At 40.3% G+C, this 22,947-nt stretch overlaps 1 protein-coding gene across 1 annotated transcript in view; it reads left to right on the top strand.

Annotated features, from left to right (window-relative positions):
* Positions 1-21,391, top strand: part of LOC145439437 (uncharacterized) — an 83,370-nt gene extending 61,979 nt beyond the window's left edge. The window contains exons 5-9 of the mRNA XM_080316922.1: positions 5,272-5,432; positions 16,554-16,571; positions 16,995-17,111; positions 18,578-18,781; positions 19,179-21,391. Of these exons, the coding sequence (XP_080173048.1) occupies positions 5,272-5,432; positions 16,554-16,571; positions 16,995-17,111; positions 18,578-18,781; positions 19,179-19,715 (1,037 nt within the window). The 3' untranslated portion in view covers positions 19,716-21,391. The remainder of the gene's footprint in view (positions 1-5,271; positions 5,433-16,553; positions 16,572-16,994; positions 17,112-18,577; positions 18,782-19,178) is intronic.
* Positions 21,392-22,947: the final 1,556 nt, after the last annotated feature.

Below are 22,947 nucleotides of genomic sequence, written 5' to 3'. Positions count from 1 at the left end.
GCACAAAGAGGTTAGCGACCATTTTGTACGATAGTATGTTTTAGGTGTATTGTTGCGTGGATAATGATATGATGACTCAGTACTTTTCGTTAGCAAAGTAAATTGTTTTGCGCGTTAGATTTGTGGAAAGTAAGTTGAATACATACTATTTTGTGGAAGTAACTAGATTACCGCGATATCACTGGTAGGTCTCTCAAGCAGTCACCGCGGTTTCAATTTTGTAAGATGTCGCGATGTCGGTATAATGTTTTCTAAAAGTCAAACTCGGCCGGATATCATGACTGTGTAGGACTTACGATAAACATGTATTGATATTAAAGTTGACTATGTATAGGTACGTGCTACGCTACGGAAAAACAGATTTAGCCAAAAGCCTGTATAGAACTGCGTTGGTTTTGAAAGTGTTACATCATGAAATGCCTGACGAAATTTGGTATGGTGCATTGTTATTATGTCCTACAACTGGGTACCAACGTTCAAGGTGAGAATTTAAGGTTTAGCATGCTAATTCTGTTATTAAAATTGACTATGTATGGGTATATGCTATGTTCACGAAAAACAGATATGTGTAAAAGTCGGTATTCGACTGCGATAGTTTCAAAGGTGTTCCATCATTAGATGTGTGATGAAATTTAGCATGGTTCATTGCCATAATGTCCTACAACTACGTATCAAGTTTAGAGTTGGGATTCAATGTTAAGCATGGTAATTCCGTTATTAAAGTTAGCTATGTATGAGTACGTGCTATACGCCCCCCGCAAAACAGATATACGCAAAAAGTCGATGTAGAGCCGCGTTAGTTTTAAAGTTGTTCCATCATGAAATGTGTGATTGGATTTGGTATGGTGCATTGTTATAGTGTCCTATAATCGCGTACCAACTTTCAGGGTGGGAATTCAATGTTTAACACGGTAATTCTGCTATTAAAATTGACTATGCATAGGTATATGCTATGTTCACGCAAAACAGATATGCTTAAAAGTCGGTATTCGACTGCGTTAGTTTTAAAGGTGATCCATCATTAGATGTGCGATGAAATTTAGCATGGTGCATTGCCACAATGTCCTACAACTACGAATCAAGTTTAGAGTTGGGATTCAATGTTGAGCATGGTAATTCCGTTATTAAAGTTGACTATGTATAGGTACGTGCTATACGCTCCCGCAAAACAGATGTACGCAAAAAAGTCGATGTAGAGCCGCGTTAGTTTTAAAGTTGTTCCATTATGAAATGCGTGAAGAAATTTGGTATGCTGCATAATCACAATGTCCTACAACTACGTACCAAGTTTCAAGGTGAGGAGTCACATATTAGCATGGTAATTCTGTTATTAAAGCTGACTATGGATATGTACATGCTACCGAAAACAGATTTAGGCAAAAGTTGCTATAGAACTGCGTTAGTTTTAAAGTTGTTCCATCATGAAATGTGTGATGAAATTTGGTATGCTGCATAATCACAATGACCTGGAGCTCATTTAGATACGTTTTTAATGTAGTTACACACTCTAGTTATTTTGATGTAAAGAAAAAAATCATTCGATAACTCGATACAACTAGTTAACACGCGTTGATGTAACTTTCCTCATTTGTATGCATAGCCTACGCGAAATTGGTAACCGAATTTTTCGATTAGTTTATATTCCGTATTTTATTTAAAACTGAAACTGTTAAGTACTACTTAAAGTGTTATAAAGTGTGAAAAAGTGTACAAGTAGAATTATTATTATGTCATGAATAAGTAGTTTACAAATTCATACGATTTTTCTTGTTGCGTTCCGGGATAAAATGTAATTTTTCGCTCTTTTTATTTTTTATTTTTTCAATAATATTAGTATTCATTTTACAAAAACGTCGAGTCAGATTTATACTTGTTCCTTATACATAATATTTGTATAACATGATATTTGAAGGCGGAGAACTAACGAAATTGAAAAATAGCAAACATAAATCGAAAATTTGCGAAGTCCTACCATGCAATATTTGAGTTTTACAAATTACCCTCGAAGTGAACCACCATGTTGGATATTATCGAAACGATTTCTCATGTTGCGTTCCGGGGTAAAATGTAGTTTTTCGCTCTTTTTTATTTTTTTAATAAAATTAGTATTCATTTTACAAAAAACGTCGTGTAAAGGTAAGTACTTGTACATTTCGTAGTGCTCAAGTATAAGTTTTTTGCGTGAAGTCTGTCTTGCATTTAGTTGTCAGCTCTGAAAGCAAGCAAAGTTTGTGGTATTTGCGCAACATCGAAATTTGTACACTTCACGCTTATCTTATGTCGAAAACATAAGTTAGTTAACAATATTTCGAATCGTGGGTATAAATAATTTTTAAAAAACCCAAATATGCCGCATCCAAACTTCGTAAATTTTTTAGATTAGTTTTTTCGTTTCTATATGCTTTAAAAGACTCATTCAGACCTCGAACCTACGTGAACACTTGTTCATTTGAACTTAAGTCCAACGCCAAAAGCTCTACTTTACAAAATTTTCGGAGTAGGCCTACCGACTTTTTTGGGTAAATTCTGTGATGCGCTTAATTACTAACTATGAAGGCAAGCAGTGTTTGGGGTATTTGATCAACATGGAAATTCGTCCACTTTGCTTTTAGGTTATGCTGAAAACATGAGTTACTTAACAACATTTCGACTCATAGGTGTGGATAATTTAAAGTACATAGTATTAAAGTCATTAATGCATCGGTCGCAAATAAATCATCAGTTGCACTGCAAGTTGAACATAAGTCGTACGGATGGCACTAAAAATAACTGTGTATCGTTTTGCGCGCACACATACTGCGGTGTTGCGATATAGTCCTGATACGATTGTCCAAGTTCTGAAAGCTGGAAAAGATACTCTCATATTATTTGATTGCGATTTCAATCCCACAGAATCTCAAGTTATTCGTAGTCAATGGAATGGTACCTCTATCATAGATGTAGAGGGAAAAGAGATCTTCCGATTTGTTGGTATCGTTAATATTCAACGCAAATCGGGCTTCATGATTGTGCGGGGGATCCCATTGTTGAATTTGAATTGATCAGCGTGTCGCTGTACATGATGCACTATATCGATGGCATTAATGCTAGTTGAATATTGTCGAATAGTTGTCTGCAATGTTAGTTGCATACAAGAGTCTCGGTGATCTAAGCTCAAGATTTACGTACGCATGCTTGATTTGTTTCCATAGCCCCGACATTGGGGATCACTTGTATGGCTCTAAAGAAAATAAGTCGTAAAATGTGTAAACTGTAGAAAGCGTAACTGCGAAGTTTAGATTAATGAAAAATATAGTGATTGAAAATAGATCACTGGATTATAGTTTACAGAAAACTCCACAATTCTATGTGACGTCCTTACATGCCACCAAACTTCGAACTATTCGCCACCTCATAAACACTTGAGTAGGCCTACATTTGATGCGTGTGGGGAAAACCTAGCTAAATTTTCATATGCATTTAGTTTCCAGCTCTGAAAGCAAGCTTGGTCTATGATCAATAGCAACTTTTGCGTAAACTCCGTTCTATTTCACTTCATACCTACACAAGTCTATTCGAATAATTCGGTGTATAATTGAACTTTACTCTGCATGATCATTAGGGCTTCTATTTTTTGTTGCAGGGCAACTTTGTTGTAGCCGAAAGTGGTATTATCCAGCAACAAGGCTTAAATGACTCGCCTCCGGCGTTTATTGACCGTATTACCCGTATTCTCGTCATGCAAAAATTATGCATGTATTAGTACGAAGCTCAGATGCAGCAAAGTGTGTGAGACTGCCTGTGCGTTGTTGTTCCTAATCCCGACCTTCCGCTCGTATCGTATATACTACAAGCCAGTGATCGCTACATCAAACAAAACGGTCAGATCGAACGCAAGAACTCGGATCGCAGTGTCGGATGGCAGCAAAGCGGTGTACCTCGAAACATCAACCGATCTGGAGGATTTCAGCACGCGAATCGACGCAATAACGATCAACGATATCATTGATATGCTCTTTTCTCGAAATAAAATGAACTCGTACACTATACATTGCTATTTCAATGAGACTGAGTAAAGTGTTAGGAGACATGAAAAGCGCTGAATAGTATGAAATCCAGCAACTACAGGGTTCGAGCCTACAACCTAGATCGAGATAGTTGGTTGATTCCGCTGTGATGACATAATGAAATCTAGTTCAACGTTTAGTGTATTACGCAAGATTTTATATTCTCAAAAACAGTTCAGTACGCATAATCATGATGATGTAGCAATGGCGTTATATAGGCGGATGATGTGGCAATGGGCGTGACTGATGACGTAGCAGATGATGTGGCAATGGGCGTGGCTGATGATGTGGCAATAGGTGGATGATGTGGCAATGTAGGCGTGGCAATTAAGGCGACGTGGCCTTCTGTGATTGGTCTGCGTATAACGATACCAGCTACACTACTGATATAGTAACTAAATAACTTCAAGGTGAGATGCTGTAGAAATGACTAGGCTGGACGTGATACGTTCATTGAAAATTCACACCAAAAGCTGTCGTCGGAAGCGTTTCGCGTTAATATTACATTCGCCAGTACCTATCTTTGTGGCAAGGGATTTTCGAAACTCGTTGATATCAAGTCAAAGACGCGGATTTTCAAGACAATAAATACGGCTGCAAAATGCGCTTCGAAATAATAAACGTTTACCCAATTTCTACATAGAGTGTGATGTTATTTTCAGGAAGTCATTTTGTGGCTGTTTTTCACTAGCAACAATTATTTGCACAAGACAGATGAGGGTCGCGAGATAATTGAGATAATTTTGAAGGAAAACTTGAGGGGGTCCGCGGTCGTCCGTGACGGTCAAAAAGGGGTCCGCGAATACAAAAAGGCTGATAACCACTGCCCTAGAGCCTGGGTGTACTATACACCCGGTTGAAGAGCACTGCGCTAGGCTGTACGAACGTTTGACCAAAAATACAAAATTCTACCTAATTAATTACCAATGGCCAATGACATCTCGTTCGCAGGACATAAGATTAGGCTGGCTTAGGCCGTACTTCTAGTTTGTTGCGTCAGGAGGATGGAATTACTTAGGTATGGGACAAACAAAAACAACACGGACGGACGTTCCGTTTTTCGAATTGCGTCGGCAGTATCAAAATCTATAAATTACCACTGGGAGGTCATTGAGCGGTGTCGAATAAACCGATTATTCAGCTACTTTGACAATGGAATTGCCTGTAGCTTGAAAGCAAGATACTCAAGAATATTGCTTACGGAATATATTTCTTTTATTCGCAGAAACATCAGTTTCGCCGCCAATTACGACATTATCCAACAACTGTGGCGATACCCAAATATATTTGCGACCTTCAATTCCTCGTCTAGAGGAATACTACCTCGAATACAGTGTCCGATTATATTATCTTCTTCCCGGAAATCAAACTGAACTAATTACGAAGGTATCATGAATTCTAACTTTATAAATATTTACACGTTCACGAAAACCAAAAGATCCATCAGCAGCAATATTGGTGGAGAGATAACGTGGTGGTACGATGCCGGCACGGTTCAAGGCCACCGGCACGGACGGCATCCCAACAGCTGCTTACACCTCGGGCGTTGCACCTGTGCTCCTCGGCGTCATGAATGGCATCCTAGAAGGCGGCCCGGTGCCCCCTGAGTGGCTCGAGAGCGAAATCGTCCCTATCTACAAGAAAGGCGCTGCGAGTGACCCAGCGAGCTACAGAGGCATCTCCCTGATGCAGACCGCTGCCAAGTTGTTCGACCGAGTATTGCTCCTTCGCATACGTGAGCAACTCTCTACCAAGCTCCTGAATGCTCAGAATGGATTTCGACCATCTCGCGGTACTACAGAGCACATCCTGGCACTGCGCACAATCATTGACACCTGTCGCTCACGCAAAAAGAATGTTGTGGCCGTCTTCGTTGATTTCGCGAAAGCCTTCGACTCGGTCTCGCGCCCAGCCATGGCAGAGATCCTCAGATTCTACGGAATTCCTGAGGTGATAACGTGCGCCATTATGGCCCTCTACACTGACACACGAGCGCGAGTCCGAACAGATGACGGCCCAAGCGGAGATTTCAACACATCGGCTGGTGTGCTTCAAGGTGACACCCTGGCACCATTCCTGTTCGTGGTCATCCTTGACTTCGTCCTACGAACGGCCTTCCCGGATAATACGAACTTCTTTGAATGGCGGCCACGGCAAGGAACGCGCACGCGACGACTCGCGAGGCAATACACGTAGGTATTCTTGCCTACGCAGACGACCTAGCCTTGCTTGCCCCGAACACCGCATCGGCACAGCGCCTCATTAACCAGCTAGAGGCCGCCGCCACTCTTGTTGGACTCCAGATCAACGCCAAGAAGACTGAGGTTCTGGCCATACCAGCTCTACCGAAGAACGCGACACCGATTCAACTGGGAGAAATCGATCTCAAGTATGTAACGAGTTTGTGTACCTCGGTATTGACGTCGCCGACTCTGGAAAAGCGCTCAAGGCGAGGCGAGCAAAGGCCTGGGGCGCTGCAAGACGGCTACATATCCTCTTCCATTCAAGTGCCTCAACCCAGCTCAAGACCCGTATCTTCCGTGCCACTGTCGAGCAGGTTCTTTTCTACGGAATAGAGGCACTCACGCTGACAGAGAAGCTGGCTAAGACGCTCAACGCTAACTACGACGCACTCCTCCGCTATGCACTCGGCATTCACCATCCGGAGCATATATCCACGAATGCATTGCGAGAGCTCACAGGAACGGTCCCATGCCGTCTACTGGCAGCTGAACGACGCTTCCGCCTAATCGGGCATCTAGTGCGGCATCAAGACGAGCAACCAGCCGCCGCCATCATCAATCACATTCCGACGGAGCCATGGCGCAGAGGTGGCTGGAATCGGAAAACATGGCGCTCGACAATGGAGACTGACCTAGCGCAACGCGGGCTGTCGCTTGAAGACGCCCACGACCGCCTACTACGCTAGTTGTAACTATGTAATTTTACAAACATGAAATGGTCAATATTGGATGCAGATAATCCGCATTTTGCTCACAAATGCTGGAAGGCGTGAAAGCCTGTTCAGTAACAACTTGCTGATGGTTATAATACCTTTGGTCAATCAGTTCAAAGCTTGCTGGAACATGACGCTTATAGTCGAGTCACACAAAATGTCAATAATAACACCCTCCTTAAAGTATGTCCCTCAATAGCTGTCCAAATTTCCTCTCCAGTAGCAGGCCAGTATAGTTGTCTTGCGGACTTGTTGATTGGAAGAGAAAAAACTATCTTCAACTGTGCCGTGTCCTTGGCCTTTCGGATATGGTTTGTTAGGTGCATTATACCACTTGGAAATTCGTGGTGTTTCACTTGAACATAGCAATTATTGCATTCATCAGAGCCATGTCTCCCATAAATCAGGATGCAATCTCTCCATACTTCACTCTGCTATCTCTCAAAACGTCGACCTTCCTCAATCCAGTATAATGGAGAAACGAAACCCAGACAGTACGGAATCACAGCTCAAATCGACACTCAGACGAGGAGTTTGAAAACATTCGAGGTCTTCAAATAATGCAATGTACAGTATGCACTTCGAACAGTTGATGGAGTTCCAGTCAAGAGACATGACGCATCTCTAACGCACTGATCACCACTATTTGTTGTTGACTTTCAAACTATTTACATGGTCTCTCGTTTAAATCATATCGAAAATGACCATAATCACGAAAGGTTTTTTTGTAAACTGTATATAGGAGTTGTAACTGTATATAGGAGTTCTGGAATTTATAGTCTTGTTATACGTCATTAGTTTACCTTAGTAAGGTATTCATGCATCTTGAATGATTTCAAAGGGGACTTAGTTACTGGTAGGCTGCTGTATCGTCAAGGCATCATTATAATATTTATCATACATTTTATCTGTGCATATATCTTCTAATATAAATTTCTATATAATTATCCGACTCCAGAAAGTTACTTGTATACAATCATTGCTTGTATATGTTCGTATTCATATTCTTATTTGATTGGCCGGGCTGCACACTCGGAATACCTGCTCACAAAATGGAGTTATTACATTGTTGAACGTCATCCGGATATATTCCGTTATGACCATGAACTGCCGGAAGACTCATGGTAGCTAAATATTGTGCCATAGCACAAGCACCCGTTCATAATGCTGATTGAAAGCAAAGCAGGGTATCATACAACTACTGTGGTAGCATGAAAATCAGTCATGCAACAAGTACGCAAAGAGGGATTTGACTTATATTAATCTACCGAAGACTGCCACAACAACAACTCTGATGATCCTGGAGTTTATATGCTCCATTGTAACATTCTTCAGTTATAAGTTTAAAAGCTACATTTCAAATGCAGTTCTGCGATTGATATTGAAACAATACCTTCAGTTTTGTGAACTTCAGGCACTGCTCTGCGAGAATACCGTACTGATGATAACTATGACAGGAGAGCTCATGTCTAATCATGCCATCTTTTATCAGTTCACATATTATCTATCGTTAGAATGAAAAGTATGGTATACTTGATGTGTTTTAGCAAATAAATGTGATAACATGGCTGACCTTATAGTATTGTCTACTTTTGAATGGTAAGAATGGTAGTGGCGATAGTTGAGTTATACTTTCGTGAACTCTTGACAAACATTTTTTAGACTGCTACCAGTCATATCGCAAGTTGTCAGCTGTCTGTAGGCTATTTAATTCTTGAATTGATGACTTCTTTCTATGGGTCTGTAATCACATCTCACATCTGTTTACAACTATGCGGAAATATCCGTATCAAAACTTACAACTATCCGACAATATCCGGAAAGGAATCTGCGATAAAATCCGAATCCTATGCGGCTGCCACAAAATTGTCTAATATCGGGTCCGAATGCTATCCGAGTCCGTCCTATGCTTATCACTGCCCAGGATAGCGTCAGAGAGTGCCTGAGTGCGTAGCCACCGTGGTCTGGTTTCGAACAAGCCGTCAACGATTGCCGATAACCGCGCGGCTCGCCAGATATCGACATCTCAAAAATTCATAAAAAATTTACATATGGGCGTGGTCAGTGAGTGGTCATAATGGTCATGTTCAATATCAATACAAAATCGGACCCCTACCGCCTAGTTAATGGCATGAAACAACATGGTATACTTTCTCTTTTCATATTAAACCATTTGCAGTCATAGTAAACCAGGTCAATCCGTCACGAACTTGTACTTGTACTTGAATATGTTCTTGAAAATCACCGAAGCGTGACCAGAATTTACAAACTCCCTCAGAAAACTCCCCAGATCAAGGCTGATGTTCGAAACGGTGAAAAATCACACCGAATATGGTACAAGTCGACTTCTGATGTTATGGCAGAATTTCCGAAAATATTTCTCACTCGGAAATTTTAGGTACTCGAAAATTGTCATGCCTTGTACCTTCATATTAGGTAGCATATAAATCAGAAGATACATGGCTTTCCATAGAAACCACAAGCATCCCGCATCGACATATACTATTGCAGAAATTGAGAGATGAACATGAACTTGGGTCACCCCCTCCCCCCATTAAAAGGAATAAAATGCCGAGATGTGGGCCGTGCTAGAAGTTGGCAGATACGGAATGATAATAAAGAATATCGGCCAGGTGTAATTGACCATGTAGTCGAAAAACACTATGAATACCAACAAACAAATTACTATCAACTCCTCCATAGATCCATAATCAATCAAATACCGGTGAATTATCATACCGATGTTGAAAACAGGGCTGTGGATTCGGAGTCGGAGTTTGGCTAATTTTCGCTTGATGGAGTCGGAGTCGTGAAAACTATTACGACTGGAGTCGGAGTCGCGGGGAAAATACTGACTGGAGTGGGAGTCGGAGTTTGTAAAAATTACCCTGACTTCGACTCCGACTCCGAATTCTCTATCATAAAAACAATTGCTTTCAAAGGATTTTCAATATCATTTTTATGTACCACCAATCACTATTATTAACATAACCATACAGATCAGGTGCGGCCAACCCGTTGCACGCAGGCCAAATTCTAGACCGCGAGAAGATTCTGTGCGGCCTGCGAGCTAAAATTGCAAGGACAACCAAAATTTGATTAGCCTGACCGCGAAATGTGATGATGACTAGAACATCAGTTCTGACGCATTGGCGTATTCAGGTGCCAGCCACATTTATCGTATATGACGATAAAGTAGCATATTTCGTAGCAGATTTAGTTGATTTGAAATTTTTTCTTTGCATTTCGCATGATTTATTGTCACTAGATTTCATGCATTCAGTATTGGGGCCGCCTTCTGAAAATTATAAATACAAGTAATTTACAGAATTGAGTCTAACTATATTCGCTATTAGGAGATCACGTGTCGTCCAACATGCGACTTCGCTTGTGCGCTTAACGTGAGATCCCCGACGATGAAATATTTGCGCAAAATGATATAACCATCCATATTCATTGCTATGTCTAAACGTCGAATAATCCTGTCCTTGCCAAATGAGCCCAGTGGTATATAGATGCGACCCCAAATATATGTTAGTAACATATTTATTGCTAGAATCCAGTCATCACATTTGAAATAATTTTGCGCTTCGCGCCACCAGGGCATGACTGCACAGTGCACACTGCACACTGCACACTGCACAGTTGCATGACATAATTGTTATCAATTTTAGAGCGTAGTAATATAAGTATTGTTTGCAATGTTACCTAATTCGGTTTGCTCCTATCGGACGACTAAAAAAAGGTTTGCCCGCGCAATGGTTCGTAAATCTCATGTGTCCCTCTGGCCGAAAAAGTTGGCCACCCCTGATATCGATAAAATTATACATTACTTTCAAATTACAATTCAGTTGCATAGAGGAAGACAATCGCAATATGCATTTTCGTGATGCAATCACAATTGACGAAATTTTTGGAATTATACCATGATACTGTGACAGAGCAAATGCATCGGCTGGTTTTGTAAAATTATAAAATTAATGTAAATTTCAACGATGCTTCCCTCTTGACAAAATTCAAAATATTTGTAGTGTAGCTTAGATGTTTTGGTCGAGCAAATGATTAAGAAAAGACTGCAAGTTCTAGTCCATGAATACTTGACTAAGTACATGTAGACTAGACATAGGCTATGGTATTTGACTACTTAATAAATTTCATTTGTGACCAATATATTTATTAGTATTAAGAGTGTGTGTGCTTGTAATCAGTATAGCATGTAATGAGAAAATTCAAGTTCAATCTTTGTAATAGTTGCTGACTCATACAAATGTGCAAGAGCTACACTTTGATTTTTTATCTACATTTTAATTATACAGGATTAGATATATGTCATATTTGAATGATTCAGACATATTAGGATATTAGAGAGTTCATGTAATAAAAACTTATAAGTTATGAAAAAGGAAGGATATTTAGCAAATCATTCATGATAATTGCATGGTGGATAATTCGAGCTGCGCCACAATGAAACAATTTTGCATGCCACTGTTAACCATATGTTTGCATATGTTTAATGGTTGTATGATAATCCTTCAACCGACAGTGTAGCATATAATTTTCGAAGTAAATTGGTAATACTGCTGGAGTCGGAGTCGGATTCGGAACGTTTAAAGTCTCAGGAGTCGGAGTCGGTACGTTGAAAGATTCAGCAGTCGGATTCGGTATATCGAAAATGTGTGGAGTCGGAGCCGGAGTCGGTGGTAAAATTTACCGACTCCACAGCCCTGGTTGAAAATTCTGCCTCCCGTTCTGTTTGTCCACGTCACAAGCAGGGAGATAGCACGGCTCGGCTACCTATCACCCCTTGGAGTTCTTTGTCGAGTTTATTGCGTTTTTTATACTGAATGTCAGCAAATTTGTAAATGTCCCATCACTGCGCTGCGCATGGCTCCGCTGTTAGTTCAGTATTTTCACATTTCATTTGTGTAATCAAGTTCATATACAGGCCTATTATCAGAGGCGTCAAATATACGCCCCGCGATGCAATGCTCAGTAAATGTAAAAATGATTGTAGGAATTCATGAAGTAAGCAAATATTGAACATGTTCATATGCTACACTATAACGGTGCGACTGCAATGCTCTGTTTTCAGTCTATTCACCATTGCACTCAGTTCTGAAATTGACCAAAAAGTAGTTATTCACAAAAGCGAAAATAAAAATGTAAAACCGGGGCTTGTAAATTACATAGTGATTAAATAATATTAGTATTAATAAAGTTGTGGCTAGAATATAGCTTCCGTAATCCATAGACTTGATAATGAAGTATTCTATTGAAAACCAAAGATCTGAATTCGAAAGTAACATTTTGTATCGTTTGAATGATCCGAACCGCAGACGATCAATATATTTGAATCCGACCCGCGACCCAAATTGAGTTTGACGCCCGTGGCTTATATTGTATATCACACGGGTGGGCAAACGGTAATATTTGTCCTCCTTTTTCAGGTTTTTGAAAATGTCCTCCAAGGACGCCTAAATGTCCTCGTTTTTGGCAAGTCGTCCTCCTCTACTGCTTTTAGAGCTAAGATGATGGATAGATTCGAGTGAAAATGGGCATAAATGACACTAAACAGGAAATCCGTGATTCTAACGTAAACGACGACCTTATTTTTAGTCAACTGACGGAAAATGTGAATAAAAAACGGTATTCCGGGATTGAGCCGGAATTTTTTTTGATCAACAAACCACAATTTTGTGGTAAATTTACGGATTTTACTCCAATATTATAAGCAGGGTTGCCATCGACATGGATCCAAAAATAAAGACAGTCGAAAATTAGATTAGCATTAAAAAGCGTTTTTGTATGTATTTATACGAGCCGTGGCATATCACATGCAATACCTTTCGCAAGAAACAACCTGCTCCAGCAACTCCTTGTTATTAGAAAGTGTTTCATGGATCTCACCACAGCTCAGATCTTGGCTTACCTTTACTCATGTCCATGTTTAGACAAAATCATTTTTGAGCGTATGGAGCAAGAACTCCAGTAACAATGATTGTAGTCTTGGTCCAGGCCGAAACAAACTTCTATGCGATGCTGGAATCGGGGAATATTCCTTTGAACAATCGCGCTGTGAAATCATTGTAGAGAAATGATTGCTGGTGTTTGACAGTATGGAATGCCCAGGTACCCTCAGCAGCAGCTGCCTTGTTGTCTGTGGTCGTTGGTGCTGATCGACTTGTGAAAAAATTATTCATCGACTGGCTTGAATATCTCATTATGACACACTTCTTGTGTTCTGGGGTATCAATGTGAGTTGGTATAGCGATCTTTCGTAAGGCCTCCAGGTTAATGTCACAATTGCAGATATTGCAATGTGCGAAACACTCGCCCTTCAAGTTTTCTTTGATACCTTTGAATTCTCTCTCATTATCGTCACGAAAAAAGTTTTTACGTCTGCTCATTTTATCTAAACAGATTTAGCCTTATTAGTAGCTAAAACTATAAGCAAATATAATTTAGATAAATTTATCAATGATTTATAGCTTTACTACTTTTTAACCCAAGTGTCGACTGCACTGCGTCCTTTTTCAGTACGCAATAAATGCTGCCTTCCTCACCGCTAATATTCTGCAGTAGACTAAGCAGCAGAAGCCTGGTATTGCTGTTTACTATTTTAATAACATCCAATGCGACAGCTCGGTACACCCAAAACTGCTATACCACTCAATGCCCTAGCTATCTCACCACTTGATAGTCAAAATCTTGAGGTGCGTTCGTCACGGGAGTTCCCTTCATTTATTTTGTCATAATATATCGACGCATAATTTTAGAATATTATGCAACACAGATTCCAGAGGAAAACGATCGAAGTTCTGTAGTTGTTGAAAATAAGACAAAATAAGGACGCAAGTCGAAAAGCAGGAAATTTCTTAGAAATAAGGACAGTTGAGTTTTCTAAGACGTGGCCCTTAAAAATAAGGACAAATCTTAGAAAGAAGGACGGTATGGCAACCCTGCTTATAAGTCTGAAAATTTTCAAAAAGTGTCCCCTTTTCCCGATTCCAAAATATGGTAACGATAGCAAACTGCGACTCTTTCAACCTTTGATTGCGGCTCTCTAATGTTTGCACAATGCGCAATGCACACGCGTTCCGCCATTTTGCTAGAGAGGCTTAACCTGATTAGTAATTGATGCTTCGCGTACTAACAATATGCGTATTGTTCTCATGTTGTTTCTTTCCTCATGGTTTGCGCTAGACTTGTAGAATTTAGGGGATGGTGGCATTATATTTGCACTACGGGGTTAGACATTTGCAATTGAACTCTCGAATCGAGTTCCCATAAACGTTTAACCCGCATCAATCAATCAATCAATCCATCAATCAATGATAAATCATTGTGTTCAACAATAAACTTATTAATTAGTTACGCCAGAGCAGGTCACAATCATTTCCGGGTTAGCAATGGTGAATACGGCTCTTCCATTTGTACTGTAAAGGCTAGCGATAACTGCGCAGAGTTTGGCCAGGAAAATGTCGTCGAGATTACCGCGCTAAAATCTTCCTTGAATTCCCATCAGCGCTTGAAGGAACTGATCCGCACTGTTTAGTGCTTAGACGTCATATCAGCCTAATTTCAAACACCTTATAGCCAGACATGGGGTGATTACTTCGTGAATGTAATCGATTGCGATTTCGATTACTTCTGAATGACGCGATTACGATTACGATTACGATTACAGCAAAATCAGGAAGTAGTCGATTACGATTACGATTACATTGGAAAAGTAATCACGATTACACACGATTACATATATTTTTCATCTTATAAGTTATATTGGAAGACAATATATGGATTGTGCGGAAAAGACCTAATGAGAAAACAACTTTATTTAAAAAAGATGGGACATTTGCTTGTTACGTCATAAAGTACCCATTGCCCATTTTATAGAGGACGTTTTATCGTACGCAATGATTTGCATTCTTGCCAGGTCCACAACTGCCGCACCCCAAATTTCCTAATAAGGTGGGGAGCTAGCTCGAAGTGGAGTCAAAAGTATTTCGTAAACCAACACAAACCAACTATTTTCGAGAGATTTCATAAACTTCAAAATTGTTTACGAGCATCGCGATTAAAATTTCTCCAGATAGCTTGATTTTGAAATACATATGTCTTCTCCTCAAGAAAAAAGCATGCATAATTTATAGTAACCAGGATTTAGATGCCAGTCAATACCGCGCCACGACACACCAAAAGACATATGCAGTTTAGGCCAACATGCGAATCCACGAAGTGTGCTACTAATGAAAGACATGGGCCGAAACTTGGAGTTTCTGTTCATTGTCAATAGCCGCGCTTGCTGGAGGTGACTAAAAGTCTGGTCATTCAAATCTGAGCCCACAATGCGAATGCCACCCAGGCACCCACAGAGCATTAAAGACATGGCAATTTGTGTGTGCGTCTCACGCAAGTATTTCTTTTAGTCTGCTACGTTTGGGCCACAACAATACCTTTCATTATATAACAGACCGGAGGTCAGGAATTAACAACATACCTATGGCTATGGCGGCAGGTTCAAATGTTAAGTAAAGAATTGTGAAATAACGAGTGGCGCCCGTTTAAAGTAGAATCATATGAGAATAAGAGAAAGTGAACATAAAATTCTGCCTTCAACTTAATACAGATAATGTAATGCAAGCGACTATTACAAGAAACGGCTCGGTTATGATATATATCAGCAGCTGGTGATTTTTAATGCTTCGTCGGGGAAACCGTAATGTTTTATTTGACGAGTAGGCTACAAAATTTCAAACCTTTGTCCGGTGAACCTTCGTTCTACATAGGCCTACTGCTCGCCAAGCAGTAACGGTCAAATTGCGTTCAAGTTTAACCAAGCATAACCAAACATCAGTACAAAAGTTACTATTTTAAATTAGGCAGAGTGGTGATTAATTATCCTGCTGCGAGGTATAGTGGCGTCTGGAATGCATTGATAACCTGATATACAGCACGTTGAGTGTTCTTACAATCACACTAATGTACATCGAATATCTATTCACTATGTGTGGATAGCTGGATGCTTTTTACACAATGACTAGCAAAGCTAATACGCCACTTCTGACGTAATAATGAGCAGTGGCATTTGAAAATCTGACGTTTTTGCTGTCACTAACTGTTCACGAATGCTCAGTTTATGTCATAGCCCTGTACAACTAAAAAGTAATCGTTCTTTCACAAAGAAATCGATTAAATATGGGAAGTAGTCGATTACGATTACGATTACTTCGGAATTTTCTCGAATGTAATCGATTGCGATTACGATTACTTGAAAATGTTGTAATCGTCGTAATCGATTACGATTACTAATCGCTATTACCCCATGTCTGCTTACAGCTCAGGTGAAGACGCACCGGTATCACGACAGACTACGGACACAAAATAATCTTTATTCGGTAGCCTGCATTTCATTGTGACGTCAATAATTCGTATTTTTTAATTTTCGTGTTGTGGCTCATTTAATGCTAAGATTTCTGATATTCGGCTCGAGCATGACGCATGTCTGCCCACCTCTGAAGCATATCTAAGACATATTTTGTCATTTTCAGGACGTAAAGAAGCACAAAGTGAGTATTCAATCTCTTTACACATGAGATGCCTTCGGTAAATTAGTGCGAACCGTGCGCGGATTACAATGCCCTATCTATGACCTATGTCGTGTTGCTTGTATATCAGAGATCGATCCGATTCCATCATCCCGTAGCCTTCGTGTGTTGCTGCATGGATACGGAGTCGAGGCAATATTTACCAACGATTGGTTGGCACCTACTATCGAGAGGGAATCTACGATTCTTGAATGATTTACTCAAGGAAACGAGACTACTTTAATTTGGTGAAAATGGTCCTAAGATTCACTGTACTTCCGCAGTGCAGTTTGTTCGACATCATGTCGGCCTAATCTGTCGCTGGATGACCGTCCATCGCTTAACTCCGATAATAGTAACTAACTAGGCTTTAGGAGATTATTTATACTATACAATATCTTGCAGGAGGGGGACAATTCAACTATCATTGAAAAATCGGTTAGCAATGTCAGTTCAACGATTTGCGTCGAAGCGAGTTTGCAGATAAGTTTTAGCAGGAAGTGGAAAAGCAGCCCCACAACGGTTTGTAAATATCTTGTTCCCCCGAATCCGTAGAATATACCAAGCCGACTCAAACATCGTGATACTGACGAAGCCAGGTAGACTGTGCTTCACAACAGATTGAAACCAACAGTCGATACCGTGCCACGTTTGGCAGATGGAGGGATTTAGTAGACGGATTCAAACTGCCCGTACAACGCCAAACCCATACCTTCTTGATCACTATTGACTTACTGAGTGTACCATACAAAATTTATTTTCGATTACGGTATCTCTGTAAGCAATGGTGTAACATAATTGGGCTATCTCAAAAATATTCCCGCAATAGGTTTCACCAGGAGCATGCAACTTGCTGCATGTGGGCCAAATGTGGCATATAGGGAAAGCTGATCGTGCCCGCTGAAAAACGACCCTAAAGGCGTTTTCTCGTTTAGCATGATCTGGTGAGCTTAATCTAAGCTCAAGTGTGCCGACAAAACGCGGTCAAGAATACTAAAATAACAACTAAAATACCGATATAATCACTTTGAATAATATTTTAACAAATCCATTCGATATAATTGGACGAAAATTCGCACTTTTGGGGATTCACCTTCGGATAGTCACGATTGTTATGAGTGATCCTGTTGCAAAATAGATTGACTGGTCTCGCCATTGAAGGTATTAATTCTTAATGGTGTAGGGTATTACTGGAAAGTGCGGCTTAGCATATTTATTATACTTCAAAGAGTGACGCAGAGTTTCAGGTCTAAGAAGTTGTCGCCTATATGCGCCTCTCGATATACAAATGGTCTACAATCATGCCCTGCCCCAATGGCGACTTCATTTTACCAATGAAGAGATAACAGATCAACACCTTCTACTCCACTCAAGTTGTTACCCATAAATGAAGGTCAATGCTTCCTCCAAGAATAGGGACATTATGCTAAACGGCTACTCCATAACACAAGCGGAATCTTCAAACAATATGCGACCGTGCATTGACCTACAGTCTACACAATGCACAGTTGCACACCCATCACATCTGGATCTGAAGTTATATATAGGGATCCACTGAAGTTTTGACATTAAATATAATTAATAATTATTATTTATATTTAAGGCTAGCTTATCAGTTAACATTATTTTCTATGTTATGTATCGATAGTGCACCGAAGTTCGGCACATTCCGACGGGTCAAAGGTCGGTCAGAGTTACGATTCACTAAGATTTACACCCCGATTGCTATGAGTGTCATAGATGATAACGAGTCAGTATGGCCGTTGAATTGTGCGCTTGATGGTCGACTTGAACTTTGTAGCCCAATTCATCTCGATTGCAATAACAAAATGGATTTAACAGAGACAAATGATTCACCAATTATTTCAGAAAAAGTTCGACAACCATTGTACCTTTAATTCGTGTATGGTATATAATCTCTTTCCAACCTTAAGTGAGTCTGTCTCGTAAGCTTACAATTTCTACTCGCTATTCAATGCTATTGACAGGTTTGTGAAAAATCTACGTGCAGTGATGCAGAGCAAACCCGTACAACTACGGAGGGATCCAGTACATCTCCATCTTCTGATACGACCAGCATGGTGGCCATAATAGCAACAGGAGTTATTTTATTGCTGGCGGTAATAATCATATTTCTAGGACATCAATGGCGAACGATGAAAAACAAACAGCCGGAATTGCCGAACAGTACTGTAAGTAGACGAATCGATCAACTACTCTCACTCTACATTACCTGTCAATCCAGCTGATTTTTTCACCTTCCATGATCGTGACAGGGGATGCTGTACAACTAAGCCCAAATGAGTGTTCTTGTGGTTATCAATAAAGTCAATTTAAATTGTGAATTTTCCGAGTTTTACGGATTCACTACCGAGATACGTGACCATCAGGGTGTTAAAAAACTCACTTTTTTAATTCGTCGGTTCACTTGGTAAATCGCCTTAAAAAACTTTATACGCCAAATGTTGCTCAATACCGACCGCTTGAAGTCGAGTGAAGTCACATTGAAATTTCGGCGATTTTTGGAAACACCAGTATTTACGTCGAATTTCGTCGATTCAACGAATCTACTAATTATTTTATTTGCAGAAACAAGTTATTTACTCCCGAATGCGGAATGCCCCTGAGGAAGTTTGTCAATCCGAGTACCTCTCGATGATAATGCCGGTGGGGCAGTTTGAAAGTAATTTGGACGGGTGCGCAGAGATGGATTCTAATACTGTGACTGCTGAACGAGATTTCCCGGACTTTCAAAAGCATTCCGAAACTGCCTCATCTTCTTCCGACTCTTTGCCAGACAACGAAAGCATGGGATATGTATCAGAAGTTTGCCTATCTAGAGAGGTCCGACCGCAAAATAGTAGCAATCAGAATTTTGATGCTGGAATGGAAGAGCGGTCTGCAACCACTCTGGGTGACGGCATTCAAGCTAGAATGGCGGTAGAATGCGAGGAACTGGGAACTGATGACAGAAGCAGGAATCCGAGCACAGATTCGGCATTTTGCGACAACGCACCAGAAAAGGACCTGTCGCTTGCGCCTATGCCTACTGGAACTCCCACCATCACCGGGGATGATTGTAGCGACGTTGAGTACGTTATGCTACCGTCAAATGAACCAAACTGAATGATATTGGCGACGTAATAGCCAGGTTACATTCAAACATTGCAACGTATTACTTCAGGTGATTATCGATTTTGGGTAGATTTTCACATGTAATGGAATTTTGTTGGTGTTATAGCTAATAGCGTTCATGAAGAGGATACCAACTGGAAGCTCAACGAGAGAGAATATAGAGGTGTCATAGATAAATTCCCAGCACCAATATGTCGAGTCTCCCTACGTCACAACCACACGGTTGTCATTAACGAAATCCTTCTTTTTTTGGATTAGTCGGGTATATTTTGCCCACATCTATATTTGACATCGCTGTAGTGTAGTATTTGATAATTTAGAGGTTCTCGTTCGCAAACGAACCGTGGTAGTTTCCACACTATTAACCTTTTCAGTAAAACAGAATAAACCACTAAACCAGTAATCAAATGCGTAATCAATCCCTTGTGTTATGGGTTAGATATAGAGGGAATTCAACGTAGAACTGGGATAGAAATCTTAACGTAAAATGTTGTACTGATTTCGCTAATTTTACTCCAAAATCTGCGCTATTCTTCTTGTGAAGAAGAAAAGGACTCGCTTCCGCCGCTGTCGCGTGCTTGGCACAAAATCGAGAGTGAGGGACACTATGTAGATTGTAGATCTACCTATCGTATTCCTGATGCATACGAAGCTTAGTGCCATGGTGCAGCGTTGTCACTGGGCTACTAAGATTCCCTAGTTATGCTTGGTGCAAATCGTGAGTGGTTCATGCAGCTTAAGAGTGGACGTGAGATCGAATGTAATTTTATCAACGAGATGCTATAAGACGTTTTGCTCCAGTCATATCGTCGCGACTCAAAAAGTTACAAATACCATGTTATGTTTATGTCACCAAGCGTATACTGTGATTAATGATTCGTTGACCTTTATCATCAACAAACTGGTGTGTCGAGAGGAAGGCAAAGGACTCTTTCCAATCATACTCCAATCATACAAAACGTTTAAAATAGCTTAAATTCCAGAAACGTCAATACCGACAATAGGGATTAGGGACATGATGTATATTTAACTAAATCTATCGAAATATAAAATCTTTATCAAACTAAAACTTATCATTCTCTCACGTAATGTGGTTGAGAGACTTTCCAAAACCCATATGTCCAATCAACATTTTGCACCAAGTCGTTGTGGCGTCAACATATATTCGAACGCCAGAATGACAGTGATATGTGATTGTGTCTTGAAATACTACTGTTTTCCATTAAGTGTCGTGCACATTTAGACTTTGCGTAAATGTAACGCTTGGAAATAGCAGCGAGACGTCACATGACCGTCAAATGCTCGTGTTGACACTAAGCAAAACTTTACACTTGGTTGTATCATCCTTACAATATAGGATACCATGACACAATAGGCTACATCGCAAAGTACCGCTTTTGAGCCTATTTGTTCGGGCGTAATCCCGTGAACGTGGATGAAAAAGCTTATTGCTACGCAACATAGTCTAGCTCTAGTTGGTCGTCAATAATGTATCACCCTTCCGCTAGTGTGAACTCAGCGTGACGTGGCCAAGCGAATGATGTTTCAGCAACTTTGTAAATTTGATTTATTTGAAGTCTTAGCTACGATAAAATTGTTTTGATCCTATGTATTAGCTACCAAAATATGGAAACTTCTGGATAATGATTAAAATATCTCTGATTCTCGAGTCGCGTCCTCTGCTCAAGTTCCTCGCAGCGCTTTTTCTGTGATCGGTGGTAGCATAGAACGAAAGGAAGTTATCACAACGTATACTATTGAGCGAACATTATCAATCCTGAATCTGATGTACCAGCTAGAACCACTTAATAAATATATATATATAGCTAATCCGACTTTGAAACAATGGTGTTTACAAAATCGTCAACTAGTATGAGGGATCGCATACTCCTAACAGTATGTCGGCGATGGTTACCAGGGTTGTAATGACTTGAGTCATGAGTCATGACTCGACTCGAGTCCGATTCGGGTCGCGTTTTTAGTGACTCAACTTGACTCGAGTCCTTTTCGGAAAATGATTCGATTCGACTTGAGTCAATCCGTGTATTGACGCGACTTGTACTCGAGACATTACGCATGAATCGGACCAAGTCATATCGAGACTCGGACGCCTAGGACCTTAATTCCATTGTAACTTCAAAGAACACTTAAGTCACCACATGATTGGTATTTCGGCTATCAGTCCAGATACTTCGAAAAATAGGGCCAGAAACTGTTAGGACTGAGGATAATTGCGATGTTATGAACGCGAGCCATAAAATATCACTCGTGCAGAGTTGAAAAATTGGATTGGACCGGATTCAACCCAAATCACAATTAATTCGACTCGGACTCGAGTCACAACACTATGACTCGGACTCGGCCCTCTCCTCAATGACCTTAATTCGGGCTTTGCTTGGTGGTGAATTGAAAATGACTCGACTTGACGTGAGTCAAAACTATAAAAGTGAGCTTGACTTGTGACTCGGAACCTTCTAACTTGGATACAACCCTGCTATTTCACGAGGCTCATATAATACGTTTTCTCATAAAAGTGATTCAAACTCACCTCAAAGCTATTTTTTTATTTTTTAGAATCCGAAAGTAAGTAGTTTTGCATAAAAAAACTCTTCAAGTAGAAGTGAAAGAATTCTAGAATCCAGTTGAATGTAGGCAAAAAGTAAAGGTACCTAGCTACTACCGACCTGTGTCTATACCAGTGGTTTTCAACCGCGGGTCCCAGGACTCCTAGGGGTCCGCGAATCAGTTTAGGGGGTCCAAGAAACCTCTAATATCGCAAAATGATTGATAACCTAATTTGTACCTAAATTGGGAAAAACTGCTAAAACTTCAGGACTCATATCAACATAATGACCGTCTGATATGAAATATCCTACTATTCAAATTCGTTTTTATTGCCAAATTGTCAATAGCTTACTAGTATAAATACCATTCTGTTTAAAAATGCTTAGTTGGGGTTTTGGGAAAACATAAAAAGTTGCATTAATATAAGGTCAATCGGGATGAATTCGAAATGTTTGCAAAGGGAGCTGCCGGAAGGAAATTATACTTGGCTCGACGTGGCATGTCCAACATTCTCAATTTGGGTTCTATAGATGCTCTGTCGTCGTAAGCGTTACGCATTATTGCTACATTCGATTTCACCTATCTTCGTGGAGTCGGATTTTCTGCACTCGTACATATCAACCCGATAGCCTGTATTTCCATATTTCAAGAAATGTAT

The sequence above is a fragment of the Botryllus schlosseri genome, chromosome 5, assembly GCF_051294905.1.
Source record: "Botryllus schlosseri isolate E-star chromosome 5, Bs_hap1, whole genome shotgun sequence".
NCBI classification, from domain to species: domain Eukaryota; kingdom Metazoa; phylum Chordata; class Ascidiacea; order Stolidobranchia; family Styelidae; genus Botryllus; species Botryllus schlosseri.
Note: the sequence above shows the minus strand (reverse complement) of the source record. Positions and strands in the feature narration are given on the sequence as shown.